The sequence below is a fragment of the Clinocottus analis genome, unplaced genomic scaffold (assembly GCF_023055335.1).
Source record: "Clinocottus analis isolate CAN_PGR_092001 unplaced genomic scaffold, fCliAna1.0.p SCAF_19, whole genome shotgun sequence".
In the NCBI taxonomy this organism is placed as follows: Eukaryota; Metazoa; Chordata; class Actinopteri; order Perciformes; family Cottidae; genus Clinocottus; species Clinocottus analis.
The window spans coordinates 10,065,045-10,080,987 of record NW_027175920.1 but is presented as its reverse complement, the minus strand read 5'-3'; the positions used below and the strand labels follow the sequence as shown (position 1 = coordinate 10,080,987).

The 15,943-nt window shown below is 42.1% G+C and overlaps 5 protein-coding genes across 6 annotated transcripts in view; 2 read left to right on the top strand and 3 right to left on the bottom strand.

Moving 5' to 3' along the window:
* Positions 1-59: 59 nt before the first annotated feature.
* ndufaf8 (NADH:ubiquinone oxidoreductase complex assembly factor 8) lies at positions 60-1,576 on the bottom strand. The gene is made up of 3 exons (XM_068582576.1): positions 1,324-1,576; positions 379-489; positions 60-299 (listed from the first exon to the last, which is right to left on the bottom strand). The coding sequence occupies exons 1-3, from the start codon at positions 1,402-1,404 to the stop codon at positions 279-281; spliced, it is 213 nt and encodes a 70-aa protein (XP_068438677.1). The 5' UTR covers positions 1,405-1,576; the 3' UTR covers positions 60-278.
* A 210-nt stretch (positions 1,577-1,786) lies between these two features.
* tepsin (TEPSIN adaptor related protein complex 4 accessory protein) lies at positions 1,787-7,263 on the top strand. The gene is made up of 13 exons (XM_068582574.1): positions 1,787-1,876; positions 2,329-2,401; positions 2,848-2,939; positions 3,101-3,194; positions 3,290-3,357; positions 3,447-3,528; positions 4,136-4,207; positions 4,341-4,529; positions 4,703-4,889; positions 4,982-5,095; positions 5,203-5,281; positions 5,376-5,510; positions 5,615-7,263. Exons 1-13 carry the CDS (start codon positions 1,838-1,840, stop codon positions 6,269-6,271), a joined length of 1,881 nt encoding a protein of 626 aa, XP_068438675.1. The 5' UTR covers positions 1,787-1,837; the 3' UTR covers positions 6,272-7,263.
* Positions 7,264-7,411: 148 nt separating this feature from the next.
* si:dkey-21c1.1 (uncharacterized protein LOC100150256 homolog) lies at positions 7,412-10,307 on the bottom strand. The gene is made up of 3 exons (XM_068583431.1): positions 9,663-10,307; positions 8,914-9,019; positions 7,412-8,665 (listed from the first exon to the last, which is right to left on the bottom strand). The coding sequence occupies exons 1-3, from the start codon at positions 9,677-9,679 to the stop codon at positions 8,408-8,410; spliced, it is 381 nt and encodes a 126-aa protein (XP_068439532.1). The 5' UTR covers positions 9,680-10,307; the 3' UTR covers positions 7,412-8,407.
* A 1,192-nt stretch (positions 10,308-11,499) lies between these two features.
* The window catches only part of LOC137789461 (monocarboxylate transporter 7-like), a 4,707-nt gene continuing 263 nt past the window's right edge, over positions 11,500-15,943 (bottom strand). The window contains exons 2-6 of the mRNA XM_068583082.1: positions 14,889-15,129; positions 14,660-14,803; positions 14,395-14,523; positions 12,802-13,776; positions 11,500-12,220 (exon numbers count right to left, since the gene is read on the bottom strand). Coding sequence (XP_068439183.1) covers positions 11,928-12,220; positions 12,802-13,776; positions 14,395-14,523; positions 14,660-14,803; positions 14,889-15,126 — 1,779 coding nt within the window. The 5' untranslated portion in view covers positions 15,127-15,129 and the 3' untranslated portion in view covers positions 11,500-11,927. The remainder of the gene's footprint in view (positions 12,221-12,801; positions 13,777-14,394; positions 14,524-14,659; positions 14,804-14,888; positions 15,130-15,943) is intronic.
* The window catches only part of LOC137789462 (arylsulfatase G-like), a 6,514-nt gene continuing 6,344 nt past the window's right edge, over positions 15,774-15,943 (top strand). For both annotated transcript variants that reach the window (XM_068583083.1, XM_068583084.1), the window contains exon 1: positions 15,774-15,915. The gene's annotated coding sequence lies outside the window, so the exon portion shown is untranslated. The remainder of the gene's footprint in view (positions 15,916-15,943) is intronic.

Sequence of the window (15,943 nt, the reverse complement as noted above, 5' to 3'; positions counted from 1 at the left end):
GACTATTTGTTTGTGTTCAGACAATAAATGTCATGTTAAAAACATAATAGCAATGTTTTATTCAACTCTGTACATCACATTCAGTCTTCCATATTAAAGACTGTAGCAGCAGTACTTTTCAACACATCCAGTTCATTTACAGTCTAGGAGGGGAAGTGTTATGTTTTCAGGATGCAGCACCAGATGTCCATCAACACTTGGAATTCCCGTCATCTCTTTACTCATTTGAGGTCGATCCACTGCATTTACTGCTCGAACAAAGGTGGGAGGGTTTCCATTCATTTGGCTTTCTTCTTGGCCTGCAACAAAGATTATTACTTTTCAATCATGACCATCCATCACGATTACATAAGGAGGATTACTGACTTTATCACTTACTGCAGCTGTAAAGCAAGTCTTCAGTGCTTCAAATTCCTTGGCACACGTGTCCTTCCTCAGCTCCTGTCTGCCTGTCGTGGTCGCTGCCACACACTTCCCATATGTTGCTGCCTGAATCTCTCACACACACACACACACACACACACACACACACACACACACACACACACACACACACACACACACACACACACACACACACACACACGTTGATATTAGACAAAGTAAAATCATAGTAAGTTATTGTCTTTTTCACTAATGGTGAAAGAAAGATTAACATGTAAAAAATTCTCCTCTGTTAGCCTAATGTGTCTTCCCTGCTGACCTCTTCTCTGCTTTTAGCGATCCCTTGGATGTTATTACTAGTTTCTGTGCGCCACAAATTAGGTCACATTATACATAATGTCTGTCTGTACACTACATGCATATAAATATACTATAATGTCATCTTTCCTCATTGTGGCTTTGTCACTATGTCTTATTTTACAGTCTTGTTTATTATTTTACAAATGTTTATCCACCGCTTATTGTATATTTCGTTTTTTTTATTATACAATTGCAACTGCATTTAATGTTCCAATCATTAAATTAACTTAAGTAACGACTCAAAAGCTCAACTATTCACCCAAAGAACCCGAGCCTACATGTATTAATACATTGAATCAAATACAAATACTAATAGTGAGGTGGTATAAAGCTACATAAACAAGGGGATGCAAAAATCTGACATTTAACTTACAGTTTCATAACTGGCATCATCTTGTAACCTGCACTCTACGTCTTTATTGTAGCAATTATTACAATTGTCAATGTCATAAGAAAAACAAAGAACGTAAGGACTGTGTTTTGTAGTCGCATGGACAGCTAGCTGGAATGTATTTGAATGTGAACTATGTCTGAGTTCAAGACACAATTCCCCTTGTAAGATATGTTAGTAGCGCTTACCTCTCCTGCACATTGTGCAAAAAGTTCAGGGAAAAGTCTCATTTTCTCTCGACTGCGACTCCAGGCATTTGACCCAGACATAGTTACTATTCAAGCGTCAACGCAAGTCCTTGAGGTTTTTAACTTAATTCAATGGTAAACCGATAACACTTCACAGTTTGTTAAGTGTACTACCAAGCGTAAAAAGCTGTACATAAAAAGTACACATCAACCCGCAGAAGAAGCATCTCTGTAAACCATGGAGAGCGCCATATTGTTGACCCTGTCATCAAGAAAACGTCCAGCAACATATTCGGTAATTTGATTCGCTCATATCCCCGTCAATCAAATTGTCAGCACTAGATTCCTTGTAGTTCATTCGCTGTTTTTTGAGCGAAGGCGTAACCAGAACGCCAATAGAAGGTAGGGTTGCTACTTGCTGCTCTGTGATTGGCTGGCTGTCAACTCAAGCCCCGCCCTCCTCTCGTACCCCTCGGAGGAAGATGAGTAAACCCGCAGCCAGGATTGCTAAATCATGGCAACATTTATGGAACGACTGGCTTTTCTTCAGAAAGTAAGTGCAGTTCATGGTCATTACTTGTTGTGAACACGAGTTACAGCTGAACGGAGCGAGAAGAGTATGACGTACGTTCGCGTGTCTGTATCTGTTAAGTTGTGCCAGCACTAGCTTGCTAGTAGCCTGCTAGCTAACAGTAAGAAGAAACACATTTGCTAGTTGCATTTCATGTCATTTTCCTGTTGACCTGCCAGCTTATTTCGTTAAAGTCTTAAAGCAGCAGACAGACATTCAGCACTGTTCTAACAGTCTGTTTGTCCAATGCTAACCTGATACTCAGACTCTGGTGTCATGCCAAGTTGTGTCCACCCTCGGTCTGTGTTTCCCTGAGTCAAACTGAATTACACGGGTGGTGTTTTTTTGTATTTGGTTGTGGACTGTGTAATACTCATGGGATACAAGATCCCTTAGTGTCCGCTTTGAACCATCTTCTTTTCCACCGACTGAAGGTCCCAACTCTGATGAAGGCTACAGCAGACGATGAAACCCCATGTCCCGGCTACCTTTTCCAAGATATTGGAAGTATCCTTTGCCAGCTTCTGTTGTACCACTGTGGACAAAGGGTTGAAACCCATTAATCAATGATATTTTAACATAGCAAAAGCTCGGTGACACATCTCCCTTTTAATGTAAAATTAGTAATGCTATCAAATGGAAAATGATCGTAGAAGTCATATTGTTTTCCAGAAACCCTACCAATGAAAACTCTTCAGGGGATATAACTGGATGGGAATCCGTTCATGGTTTTATTCTCTCACCCAAAAGCAGGACAGGATTGGAAGTTTATTATCCTGAGCAGGAGCAGTGAGTTCATGATGACAAAAAAAGGACAGCAGGGAAGTGCTCTTCATAGTTAAGTTGTTATTATTTTGGATATTCTAACCAGTAAATAATTCCTTTTCTCAAATCCGACATACAGAGTCTCTCATGCTGTGATGGTAACATCCTTAACCATTAGCACACTGTAGAAATCTCCCATGAGTCTTCAGGGTGCTGTCAGTGTTTGTTGGAGTACCTCCTAGAGAGGTTGCAGGTGGAGTCCTGTCATGTCAAACTTAAGGTAAGAACAGTGATTATCATTCTAGTTTATGTCAGTAATATGAAACTGAAGTGGAGCTCTGACATGTCGCCACAATGTGTAAAGTTTTAAATGTTAGTGATTTTCATCCCTTTCCTGTCTGCAACTAACTCAAGGTTCTGCTCATGTTGCTGGTATTTTAGGTGCTAAAGATCTTTGTCCATCTTTGTGGTCATGGCTCAAATCATTTCCTCACAGAACTTCGAAGGAACTCCACATTCATCCAGCAGGCATCAGGTTAGACATTGGCCTCTTTTAGCTCTATTTATCACTCTGTGGCCACTTTGTCGTTCTAAATATTTACTCGCTGTCGGGTGTTTTGTATTTTTTAGTTTACAGCGGCCATCCTGATCCCATCCATGGAACAGCATTGTACCAGAAAGTGAGAAATACAGCACAGGTGAGCCTCTGGCTGTAGTTATCATATCAATGTCAATCATATCTGTGACAGCCAGGCAAACACACTCAATTTACACTTTTTGTTTGCAGGAAGTGGCCAGGTTGCTTTTCACAGATATCATTTCCACCAAAGATGGCGTCTCTCCGCTCAACCTGGCCCTCCCAACAATGGGTGAGTGATGAATAATTATGAATATAATAAGTGCCATTCAATTCTTTACTAAATGTATTTAGGTGTAGTCTTTTTCAGAATACCCAGAAATAGCTTAAACGACCTGAACACCTTGTGTGTTTTCACTTTTCCTGGCTAATGAGACCTCTGCACAGATTGAATTTGGGTGCAACTATACTGAAAATATTGTGACAGTCCAAAGAACAGGGCTAATCAGTCACAAGTGAAAACACCTGTGCAGATGTACCAGGGCTACGTAGGGCTGTAATTAAAGACCAGATAGACTTCTGATTTGCTGTTTATCTCAATGACCGTCTAAATGTTTTTAGTATTGCTTTTTACTGATAAAAGAGATTAAATTACTTAATGATAAGATTTTCAATAGATATGGAGCCTGACCCAATCAGGCATTTAACCAACTCGGAAACGTATCCAAATTGTTGTAACTCATTTCGACTGTTGTATATAATGATGGTGTCTGAAATATTAGCGAGAGATTAATTGTCTATCAGGAGATTGAATGATTAAAATAACTTTCATCAGGTTATTTGTATTTTGTGAACTATAAGCCCAGAGTACAAGAGGTCTCCTGTGTCTTTCTGTCCAGGTATGGGCCCAGCAACTTCCCACAGGTCAGTAATGCAGGGCTTTGGATACAGTCCAGGGAAGCAGGGGACAGGTAAGGGATATAGACTAACACACACACACACACACACACACACACACACTACACACACACACACACACACTACACACACACATGCACACTGATACAAATCCAGTTAAGTTTCTTTACCTGCTCCTACCTGCAGGCAGTGACTCACTACTGGGTAAGATCCAGAAAGCTGCAGAGGTAGTGGCCAGTGCTGTCCTCCCCCCAACTGAACACCAGGGCATACGTCTCCATGACAACCATTACCGGGCCGTCGTTGCGCCGTCCGCACCCATAGAGGTGGCTGTGCCTGCGTGTGCCTACAACCTGCCTGCTCGCACACCAAAAGGTGAGACTTTTTTTTGGCGTGATGGAAACATGAACTCAGGTTGCTAAAATAGAAAGCTTGACCCTAAAATGTATCTATGTATGAGTCCTTTATCCTCTCACTTTGTAGCAGCGTGTCAAGACTTATTTGAGTTTGATTATACATTTATCTATTACCGTGTGACTTCACGGCAGCATCAACCCAGCGATGTCCAGGGCAGGTGGGCGGCGGCTGGGAAGAGACCGACAGCGGCAACAGCTCCTCTCACAACTCTTCTCAGGATATCGCCGCCAACAGCAGGGCCTCTGTGGGCAGCAAGTCAGCCGGTACCGGGAGCCAATCAGGGGCCAGTAGGGAGAGCAGTGGGGACCTATCTGAAAGGTGAGTGGCAGAGTCGACCTGCCTAAATCACACGATAACCACATTGGAGAGGTAGTGTCGTCTCTGAATCTCACGCTCCTTCGGGTGTCCAGGGTGGAAGCCTTGCAGTTGGGGGACTGTGGCCAGGAGGTGGCGCTGATCAGCAGATTGACTGAAGGATCCAGAGTGTTCCTGTCCAGAGAGGAGAGCCAGCACTTCATTAAAGAGTCAGTGCATCTCAACTCAGACTGAGAATACTGCTGATTCTCCCACCATTAAGAGTATTATTTGTCCGTTTTTTGTGTGTAAATTTCGGTCTCATTTGATCCGCCAGGTGCTCTATTCTAAACTGTGAGGTCGTGGTGGAGTTGCTATCTAGCAAGCTTCAAGATCCCTCAAACACTGTTAAGATGGTAACAATAGTTAAGATTTATTGGAGATTCAGGTTTTCTTAATTATAGATTGCAATGCTAAAATACATATCTCTCTTTTCCTCCAAACCTGCAGCGGGCAATGTGTGCTGTATCATGCCTCCTGACCTCTGACCTCCTTTCTCTGGAACAAATGTTTGGAGCTACACAACGAAGGCTCCGCCCGCTGAGTGAGGGGGCTCCAGGACCTGTTGCCAACAAAGCCACCAAGGTACCGTAAGAGAGACCTAAAGGGAGCCAAAATGGTGAAGACTCACATAAATACTCAAAGTGAGGGTGTATTTTACTTGTTTTGTTCTTATCTCCTCTTACCAGATCCTGCGACAGTTTGAGGCTCTGATGGGTGGATCTGCACACACTCCCAGACCGGATACATCGGATAGCAGCCACCAGGCAACAACTAATCAGCTTACCACATCTACACACCTTGACCCTTTAATACTAGACCACTCTGCTGTCAATCCCACTCTCAGCCATTATCAGCCTGACATCTCACCCACTGGTGTTCTCCAACCTCCAAATCACCCATCTCCCTCCTCTAGTCTGTCCTTGGCCCTGAGACACTTCTCAGGGGAGCTAATGAACGACTGCGATGAGAAGAAACAGTCTCCCATCCTGCAGGATTTGGTGCAAAACCAGTCGGAGCCAGTCAGAACTGCTGAAGTTAAATTGGTTGCTGAGGAATCGGAGCTTCACACAAACGGGAACTCTGAGCCCCAGAGTGAGCAGGCCTGTCTGAGCCGGCTGTTCCTGTTCAGCGGTATGGAGATGGTGGCTAAGGGGAGGCCCCTGTGTACAAGAGAGACGATCCCGACGGAGACGGACATAATGGGCGACAGCTCAAGGGAGAATCCAGCTGAGCTTAACGGTATTGACGTCAGGAAAACCAGTGACGAGGCTCCTTTAATTAGACAAGCAGTTGCATCTGACAGCAGCCAACCGGTATCGGCCTTCTCATTTCTTAACTTTTGACCAACGTTGTACAGCTGGAACTGTCACAGTTAAACCAATGATGTCATCATGTGGACATACACTTTTAGAAATCTATTTAATTTTGTAAACCAAGATCAGATCTGTACACGTATAACTATATATAGACAGCAGACTCACATTATGTTTGGATTTTTCTGTTCTTATCTGTATGGTGCCTCTTTGGAAATTGCATTTAAGCAGTGGACTGGCAAAGATGGGGAATTAGGAACCAGAACTGTTGTCCTTTTAGAGTGAGTGCAATCCACAGTCAGCATGACAACCCTCCACAGTCTGATGTGAGGAGTGGTCTGTAAGCTACGTTGCCCTTTGTCTCATTTCTCAAAAGTGTTAAACAAGAATACTTGAATTACAGGTTATTATTGACAGTTGCTTTATCTCAGGATTCCTTTTAGCGAACTGAAACGTCTCTTCTCGCCTCAGTAGCACGCCCTAAACCTCTGGGGGAGGATCCCTCGATTTGTAATTTGCACTACAGTTGATTTTCTAACAATCTCATAAACCTACAAATGAGTTGTCTTCCATATTTTTGGTACTTAACATTATGTCAGTGTAAATGTTATGACTGTTGGTTTACAAATGATTTATTGTCCCCTGTGTAACGATAAAAACAAACCCATAAGAGTGGTTGTAGAGTGCATGTTCAAAGACTAGTGAATAACTTGAGATAGTTTGTGTGCATAACGTGTGTGGCATTGTGTTCGATAAAACATCTGCCATCAGCATAATACAAAACAGCAATTTCATGAGCGGTTGTTTGTGTAACCAAATACGAGGCAGATTACCTTCACTATCTCACTCTGCTGTTCCAGTTACATTCTCCACTCGGATGTTGAGGACTGGAATGTAGTACAGACTACATGCCAAAATGGTAATCCAACCTACCGATATGTATAATGAACGCTACTAATGTATGCTGTTTCAGTGAACGCAAGCTAAGCTTTTGCAACAGCTTAGCCGAGGAACAATAAAACCTGCTGTATTTTTGTTACAGCACTAACTACTACACAAATGAGTCAATATACTCTATTTAAATGGGTTCTGTGACACGTTGCAGACATCAACTTTCAGCAACGCTTTATTTCCGTGTCAAATGATTTGAAAAACTGCATATAATATGAATCACTTTCACATCTCATTTTATTTGCAACACAGTGTACTGGTCATAGTAAACCATACAGAACCAAGTATGGCTGATCGGCGTATGACGCATACACACACACACAATGTGTAAAATGTTAAAGTAAACAAGTAGTTAGAAACTGGTTTGGAGAGGTCTTTGAGACTGTTTTTGTGAGACTCACTGTGCTGAGCATTACACTGCCTGAGCCGCAGACTCGGTGCCCACTCTCACAGCTCTATAATTAGCCAGGATCTAATCTAAAGTTGGATTTTGGTGGTGAGGCTCATGAAGAATCTCTTTTCCATTACCTTGAACCCACTGAACTGCCACAGCAAAACCTCTGAGAGTCATAATAAAAGTAACTGCAAATGCACTATAATTTAACTTTCACTTTGGTTAGAGAAAACAAATAAGGCCCAAAATGACATTTTACTGGATTGTTTTAATAATGCTCCTCGGGAGTAAATACTATGGCCTCCATGAACTGCCTTTGTGAACAGGATTGCAACATCTCCCACTTCAGACACAAACATGCGGCTGACCTCCCCGGTCGAAAGTAAACAGGAGTTATTGAGTAAAGTGCTTAGCTTTATTTAGTTTTGCAAGCACTTTGGATCATCGCACATTTCTTGAGATTAGCACCAATGACAATGTCCACGCATCAACACACGCATGTAAAGAGCATGATTCCTCTTTATAAAGTGCACAGGGTGCGTGCACACACACACACACACACACACACACCACATCAATACTGCACAGAAAACCACAGTGGCTGGGCCATGGAACAGCGGATGTGCTTATGGTCTTGACAAATGGTACATGGTGAGGTGGGGATGAGCCACTGCGCCCAAAATCTGTAAACCTCCCCACACATCCCCTTCCCCCTGACCGAAATGCGTTCCTTGAGGCCTTCAAGGAGGAGCCACCGTGCCAGTAGCGTCACCACTGATGGGCGATTGACAAAAAGGTCAGGAGAGGATCAGAGGTCACGGTCATGTTGAGCCTGGCCGCCCTCTGGTCTGCAGACTACTGAAGTGCGCCTCCCTCAGGACTCTGTTGATGTCGTCGTAAGAGACACTGCTGCCATCACCATGGAAACCATGCTGCAAGGAGCTACCAGAGTCTTCAGGCTTTGGGCTGAGGGAGCACTGGGTGATGCAGTTGTTCTGGCTGTGTATGCATGGCCTGGTGGTGGCCACCATTGCTCTCTCTGGACTACTGATCCCATTACTGCTGTCGCTGCTGGAAGACTGTAAAAAACAGAACAGAGATGCTGCTCATTTAGCTTTATGGATGGATGCAGATGTTGTAAATAAAATATTCTATGCTTTTCCTGATGGTGGTGCATTGCATACACAACGCAGAGTCGCATGTATTTATACACATGATTTCAGGCTGCTTGCCCTGTCTACAGTCAATAGGCTATACATTAGATGGAAAATAAATGACCTTGTCAGATTTAGACAGATTTTTTTTTCCAAGATCAAGTCAATCTCACCTCTGAATCCAAATCTGACAGGAGCAGGCTGGGACCCCCTCCTGACCTCTTGGCCTGAGAACTCAGCTGTTGGTCCTCCTCAGTGCCACAGCTACGGTGTCGCTTCCTGTGCAAAACAGAAATGGAAAGAGCATCGAGTCGAGTGAGTGCAGTGGACAGCAAAGTGAACGTAAGAGTGAAGGAGAGTGTGTGACAGAAGCGATGCAGGCAGGGGGAAAGAGATTAGGTAGAGAAAGGAAGAGTACCAGAAAGAGAGAAAATGAAGAGGAACCAAAAATAGCAACTTACACTCAGGCAGTTATATGATCAGAAATGTGGCACTCCCTTTATGAAAACACATTGATTAGCATACCCTCACTGGAGTCTATATAAAGATATTAAATGTGGGTGTGTTATACCCAGTGTGGGTATAACATTGATATATATATATATATATATATATATATATATATATATATACACATATATATATATATATACATATATATATATATATACATATATATATATATACATATATATATATATACATATATATATATATATACATATATATATATATATATATATATATATATATATATATATATATATATATATATAACTGTCTTAATATTAGCTTCTGTTACTTTAAATAGATGCCTGAGTTACAATGTTGCATTACAGCAGTGACACAATTATCCAAATGTAATGATGTAATAATTAGCGTATATTAATTAAAGATGTGTAAAAACGGTCATTTCTGTTACCTGCTGTCTGTCAGCATTTCTGCAGTGTTGACAGATGTCTTTTTTTGGGAGGGGGGAGCAAAGAGAAAGCTTGACACTGCTTTTGAACCCAATTGAGATTTTACAGCTTTGGTTTTGTTACGTAGAAACTCAAGTGTGGCGAGCCCCCAGACGGCTGAAGCGCCGGTCCCCGTCGCCAAAGACACAGCCGTGGGTTAGTTCAGACCTGTCACTGGTCCAGGTATAGTCCGCGCTGCCTGCTCCTCGGTGGGGGTGGAAAAAACGGCTGCTGGGCGTCTGGAAGCAAAGCCGCTAACTGCGAGGTGTTCTCGTTTAGCCAGTAAAATCTGGAGAAACTCCCGGCATGACAGCGAGCTAGCCTGCTAGCTGCTTCCGTGCGACGTGATACCGGCTAACTACTTGAGCTAACTGCCGCTGCGCTGCACGAACGTTACGCTCACGGAAAGTTCTTCCGCTTTCGTATTCCGTCCCGCTGCCGTTGTCCACCGCACTTGACAGTGCTACAATTCAAGGAACTGAATAAGAGAAGTTTAAAATATATTTATAATTCTAAACGAAGTAGGATAGCCGATAATATGAGGTCGTTAGGCGTGCCATAGCAGCGGGCTTGGCTTCTTCGCTGGTCGTCAATGTTTCCTTAAAGAAGCTCCGCCCCCCTGTTTACATGACGTCATCGGACTATGTACATACCGGAAATGGATTCCGGTCTCACCCTGGTGCCTCCATTGTAAACTAGTTAACTTCTAAATATTGGAACAGATTAGGTTGTTTTTTTAAACGAGTACATCCATTCATTTGTTGTAAAAGAGGGATTATAGTAGATTCTAACAGAAGTGTGTTTACAAACGTGTATAAATGTAAGTGAAATTATTTACTTTCACATTAACATTTTCTTGTAGATTTGGCAAATATATTTTGTCTGCAAATAACGATAACGCTGTTATTTTATATCCCCTCCTCCGGAGTATGTTATACACTAGTATACATTTCCACCCAATATAATATATAGTGTATATTATATCGTTTGATATTCTGCCCCGTGTAGAAATGCAAGAGGATGAAGGGTGTAATGCAGTGATCTCCAACTTAATTTAGGGGACTTGCAACTTTCCCTGTGGAATAGGAAACCAACATATGTTTGTATTGTTGTAATCACAATGATGGACCTCTACCCCAAAGACTGCAGGGACTTCGTTTTCAGAGAAGCTTCTCTCAGCATGGGTGAGATTTGTACTACAATGCCTTTCCTAAAAAATATAACTATCTCTGTGATTAATAATAATTGCGTTGCAACAATGCACCTCAACATAGTGCACAGTTGCAGTTGAAATACCAAGACAATATCAAAGAGAGAGAAAGGTTATTATTTATTAACAAGGTAAATCATACACATACTCATTGTCATCTGCACTCTCTAATGATGTAATGTGGTTAGGCTGCCACTGGATGGCGCTGGGTGAAAAAACACTCAATGCCTGCAGGAACTGGTGTTTTTAGGGTCCGTGTACGTTTTGTTCGTTTGTTTTATCGTTCATTCGAGAATACACGGACCTTCCGTATTTCCGTATTTCCGAATGAACGATAAAACAAACGAACAAAACGTACACGGACCCTTTTCAAACATCCTCTTTCCCTTTACTTTTTCAATACTGCTGATAAAAAATCTCAACAGTGCAGGGTTCAGCTTAATGCATTTTTTAAATCTAAATAATCTAAAGAAGCAATATGTAACGAACATATTTAAGTACAGTACTGTATAAGTACAGTATATCAAAACAAAATGATGAATGAGTTAGTTTTAAGTTGAAGTTCATAAAAACAAAAGCTTTAAACGTAATTAAGTGGTTCAGTTGCTTTATTATGAACATATTTTCATTACAAAAATAGCTTGATTTTGACATCTTGGTGACAGTTTGATTAAAAATAAACACTTTTAATGACATTTCCTGAGCTTTATGTATTGTCTGAGCTTTATGTATTGTCTATAACACATTACAGAATCTGTGCAATTTATGGCTCTCACAGCTACATTTGCATCACAGTTTTTCTGGCATCATTATGGTACTGTAAAAAATGTTAAGAACGTTGACATTGTACATTAAGAAGGTGAGGCACAATAGATTATGCATTAAAAATTCTGACGAATGCTCTCAGATCATAAGCACTTTTGGTCTTTCTCTTCATTGTGTCCCTTCAACACTACCGCTGTAGTCTTTACCCTCATGTGGCGTGACTCTTTTATTACTCTTATCCTATCTTATCAGCTCAGACAAATCGTATAACTTCCTGGACGTCTCTTGTGGCCTCCGTCTGCTCACCTACTTCAGAGCAATCCTGAGGACTGTCAGTTCTTTTGTCTGGGTTATGCGCCACACTCTGTTCCTCAGAGTCCCCTTCCCTTTCATGTACGTCTTCAGGGCATTTTGAGTTCCTCCTCCTACAGACTAATCCTTTCTTAGCAGGTTTTACCAAACCCAGGAACAGGGCACTAAGTCCCATGCCGACTGCACAGGAGTAGAAGGCTGATCCATAGTTCTGAGTCACATCCACCAGCACACCTTGGGATAGAAGAGAATAAATAATAAAATCATGAGTTCAACTCAGCCTGTGGAAATAGCTTTAGAGTGCCTCCTGTGGGGGCTGAGGAAATAACCCTGATTATATCATAGTGGTGTTATCAGGGTTATCGCACTTTGACATAGGAGACTGAGACTAGTTTGATTTTGCATAAAGCATGTATTATAAACTGAAGGTGTGGAGTTTATGAGACACTTACAAGAAAGCAAAGGTCTTAAGAAAAAAGCCATTGAGTTGCATTATGGGAAATGTAGAATTAAGTGTTGATATTTAGAATGTCACCTTTTTGTTGATTTGTCTTCCGCAACTTTATAGAAGTGAAGTACTAAATGATGAAGAAGCTCTTTAAAGCAGACAACAGCTAGTCCGTTGGGAAGCCTCTAAAAAGATGATACATTCTCACATTCTTTGTCTCTTTCTCCATCTTTCAGCTTTGATTTTACTGTTCGACATGTTTGGGCATACAGTCGATGGAAAATCCTATCTGTATCGTCCCTGTGCATTAAAAAGATAAAAGCTGGAGTAAAAGTGAAACCATAGTCAGTATTTATAATACTCTTACCTCCAAGTGGGGGTCCAGCCAGCCCAGCAAAGCTATGTATGAACACGTAGACACCAGCAGCTGAAGACATCCTCTCAATGCCCACCACGTCATCCTCAGCCAGCATGGGGATGTGGCTGCATGCTATGGTTCCCATAAAGAACCCATACAAAGAGCAGCACACAGCCAGGCCGTAGAACTCCGTAACCAAAGTAAATCCAACCAGATCCGCCGTCATTGCAATCACACATGCCAGAAGCACGTGCAGCTTCTTCTTCCTGAACCGCTCCCGCGTCAGAATCCACCCGATGGAGCATCGGCCAAAGATTTCCGCCACAGCCATGGCGGAGAGCATGTAGGTGGCGAGGTCCCGCCCCACGCCTCGACTCACACTCAGCTCGATGATGTAGAGTTGAGGGGCGAAGAAGCCAAGCGTAGCGAACAGTCCAAACAGAGAATACAGGATGAAGCTGCACTCTCTGAGGATAGAGAAATCTAAAAGTTTTGAATTCTTTGCAGATGGATTTTCATCACTCCATTTCATTTCTCCATCTTTCATCACTGGGTTCTCTGCATCTTCGCTCTTTCTCTCCTCCAGCTCAATATCTGTAATCTCTGCCGTAATGTTTCCCACAGAGTTCCTTGCGTCTTTGTGCAGTAAGGTCTTCTCCTCCGGGCTGCTGTCGTCTAGGTCCTTTAGAGACTGGACACAAGAGACCCCAGTGATCACCGAGTCTCTGTCTAGGTCATTGTCTGGACTGTGGGAGTTCTTTTGTGCGTGTGAGGTATCTGTTTTTGTGCCCTCCGCAATTTCTGATGTACTAAGAGCTTTCAGTTCCTTGAGCGACAAGCCGTTAGTCTCCGTCTCATAGATCAATCTGGGTTTGATAATAATTGGCCGAAGCAGAGCACCACAGATGATTATGATGCTCTGCAAACCTCCCATCACTGCCATGGTATGTCGCCAGCCAATATGATCCCTCAGTGCAGAAAACGCTGAGTGGCAAGAGGAGGTATTAAGTGAATTTTCTTAAATTAAACAGCATACACAATAAGGTCATAAGTGTGGAGGGTTTAAGATGTGACTTGTACTGTATATGGAGACAGTGGATATGACTTCTTGGTGCCGTCAGTGGTTCATATAGCTGTGTTTCTTTACATTACAGGACAAAGCAAGCAAATGCCTCTAGTATTTAATATGTAGGATTGATTCAAAATAGATTAAAATGTTCATGTTAAGTGAGAAAAATGTCGCCCCCAGTGTGGCTATTGATGTGTTCTTAATAGTTGTTGGACAACGACACAGATTACTTGTTAGTAGGATTACTTGATGTTTTGTTTTTCATCTTTTTTGGTCATTTTTGACAATCTTGAAGATGGCTTCTGAATCTTTTAATACAAATATGTATTTACACGTTTTATTTCAAACTCTTTCCTTGAGTTTTCCAAACACTAAATAAGTTGAACAAGTCACCCTGCCTTAAAGAGTTGCAAACTCCAGAACAATAAAAAAAACAAAAACTAATCGGGCACATAGTTTTATTTAACCCCCGTACAAACAAGTGTCTTCTCAAACTGTAAGCATGAAGCATCCGTGGAGGCCATTGCACTCACCTGGTGCGAGAATAAATATGGACAGGGACTCTCCAGTGGAAGCCAGGGCTGTGACCAGAGATCGCCGGCGTGTGAAATACTGGGAAAGGATGGTCACGGTGGGCAGGAAGGTCAAACAGTAGCCCAGACCTGCATGGTGGAAAAGAATCAAGCCTTCATACTGTAAATTCAATTAGACAAGCCGCTTTAATAGCCAACTCGAAGAATATTAGCTTCATGTGATGTTCAAATAGTGAGACAAGGGAAGAAGGGAGCAATTAAATACCTGCAATTAAACCATAGGTGATGTACATTTGGTTGATGGAGCTGGTAAAGCTGGTTGCAATGGTACCGGAGGCAATAAGTAATCCTCCAAGCATAACAACAAGTTGGAACCCAAAGCGGTTCGTCATCACTGCGGAGAGAGGACCTGAGGCCCCATTACAAGTAGTTTAGTGTAGACAAGGGAACAGTTTACTTGGTTGCTCCCACATCACCTCATCAGCTGAACTCACCATTGAAGGTCATGACAAACACGCAGATGGAAACAATCCAAGAGACCCGACTATTGGTCTCTCCAAACTCGTCCATCAGGTCCTGGAGGAAGATGCCAAAGATCTTAATGGTACCATAAGTGAAAGCCCCCACCATGAAGAAGGCCACAGCAACCACCCATCCCCAGCCTCCGTCAGGGGCTTCTGGGTACACATTGGGCCCCAGGAAACGTGGCCCCCTCACTCCACACAGCGCCATGCCCTGTAGAGAGAAACCACAGATATAGTGACTGGTAGAGTGGCTTAAAAAAAGAAATTGTAGATATCCAAAATAATCATGTTTCCTAGGAAGAACAAAGTTATGGATATCTGAAAACAAAATTGGAGTATAGGAGAATATCATTGTGGATACCTAAAATACTCTTTTTAATAGGCGGAATCTGATTACAGACACATAACTCAAATTATTTTCACTCTAAATGTTGAATGTCAAAACTGCCACTTCATTAGACTTAATCCAATAAGTAATTATTACAGATAGGAGGCTGGTTTGATTTAATGTTAACATGGCGGGATAAATACTGATTTTCGTTTTCCACAGTTTCAAATATTAAATCCTTAAAGTGCTTGTAATGTTTCAACTTTGTTTCACTATAATCAAATTGCTATTAAATTACATAACATACACCACTTTCTTAAAGCTAAATGGCAGGAAAAACATCCTTAAAATCCCTCCTTACTGGTTTTAGTTGTAAATCACTGTCGCTGTTACAGGAACCATATGGCCCCACACACCCCATTGTTTCTTTATGATTATCAAATCAAGTACCACACACGTCACGGTTTGTTTCACCATGCTGCCTGGTCCTGTAATCAAGAACGATAGTATCTTTTAAGTTTATAGCAGGACGATGCATTATCTGTATTTCTTCAATAAAGAGGAGTGGAAGCGGAACTAATATTGACTAGTCCCAGACATCATGCGGCGGACGCCATGCTCAAAGTCCGGCGACGGAACGAGACTTTAGTAGCCGCAAATACACACTTCGTAAGTACTCGTATGTCTGTTTGAACCA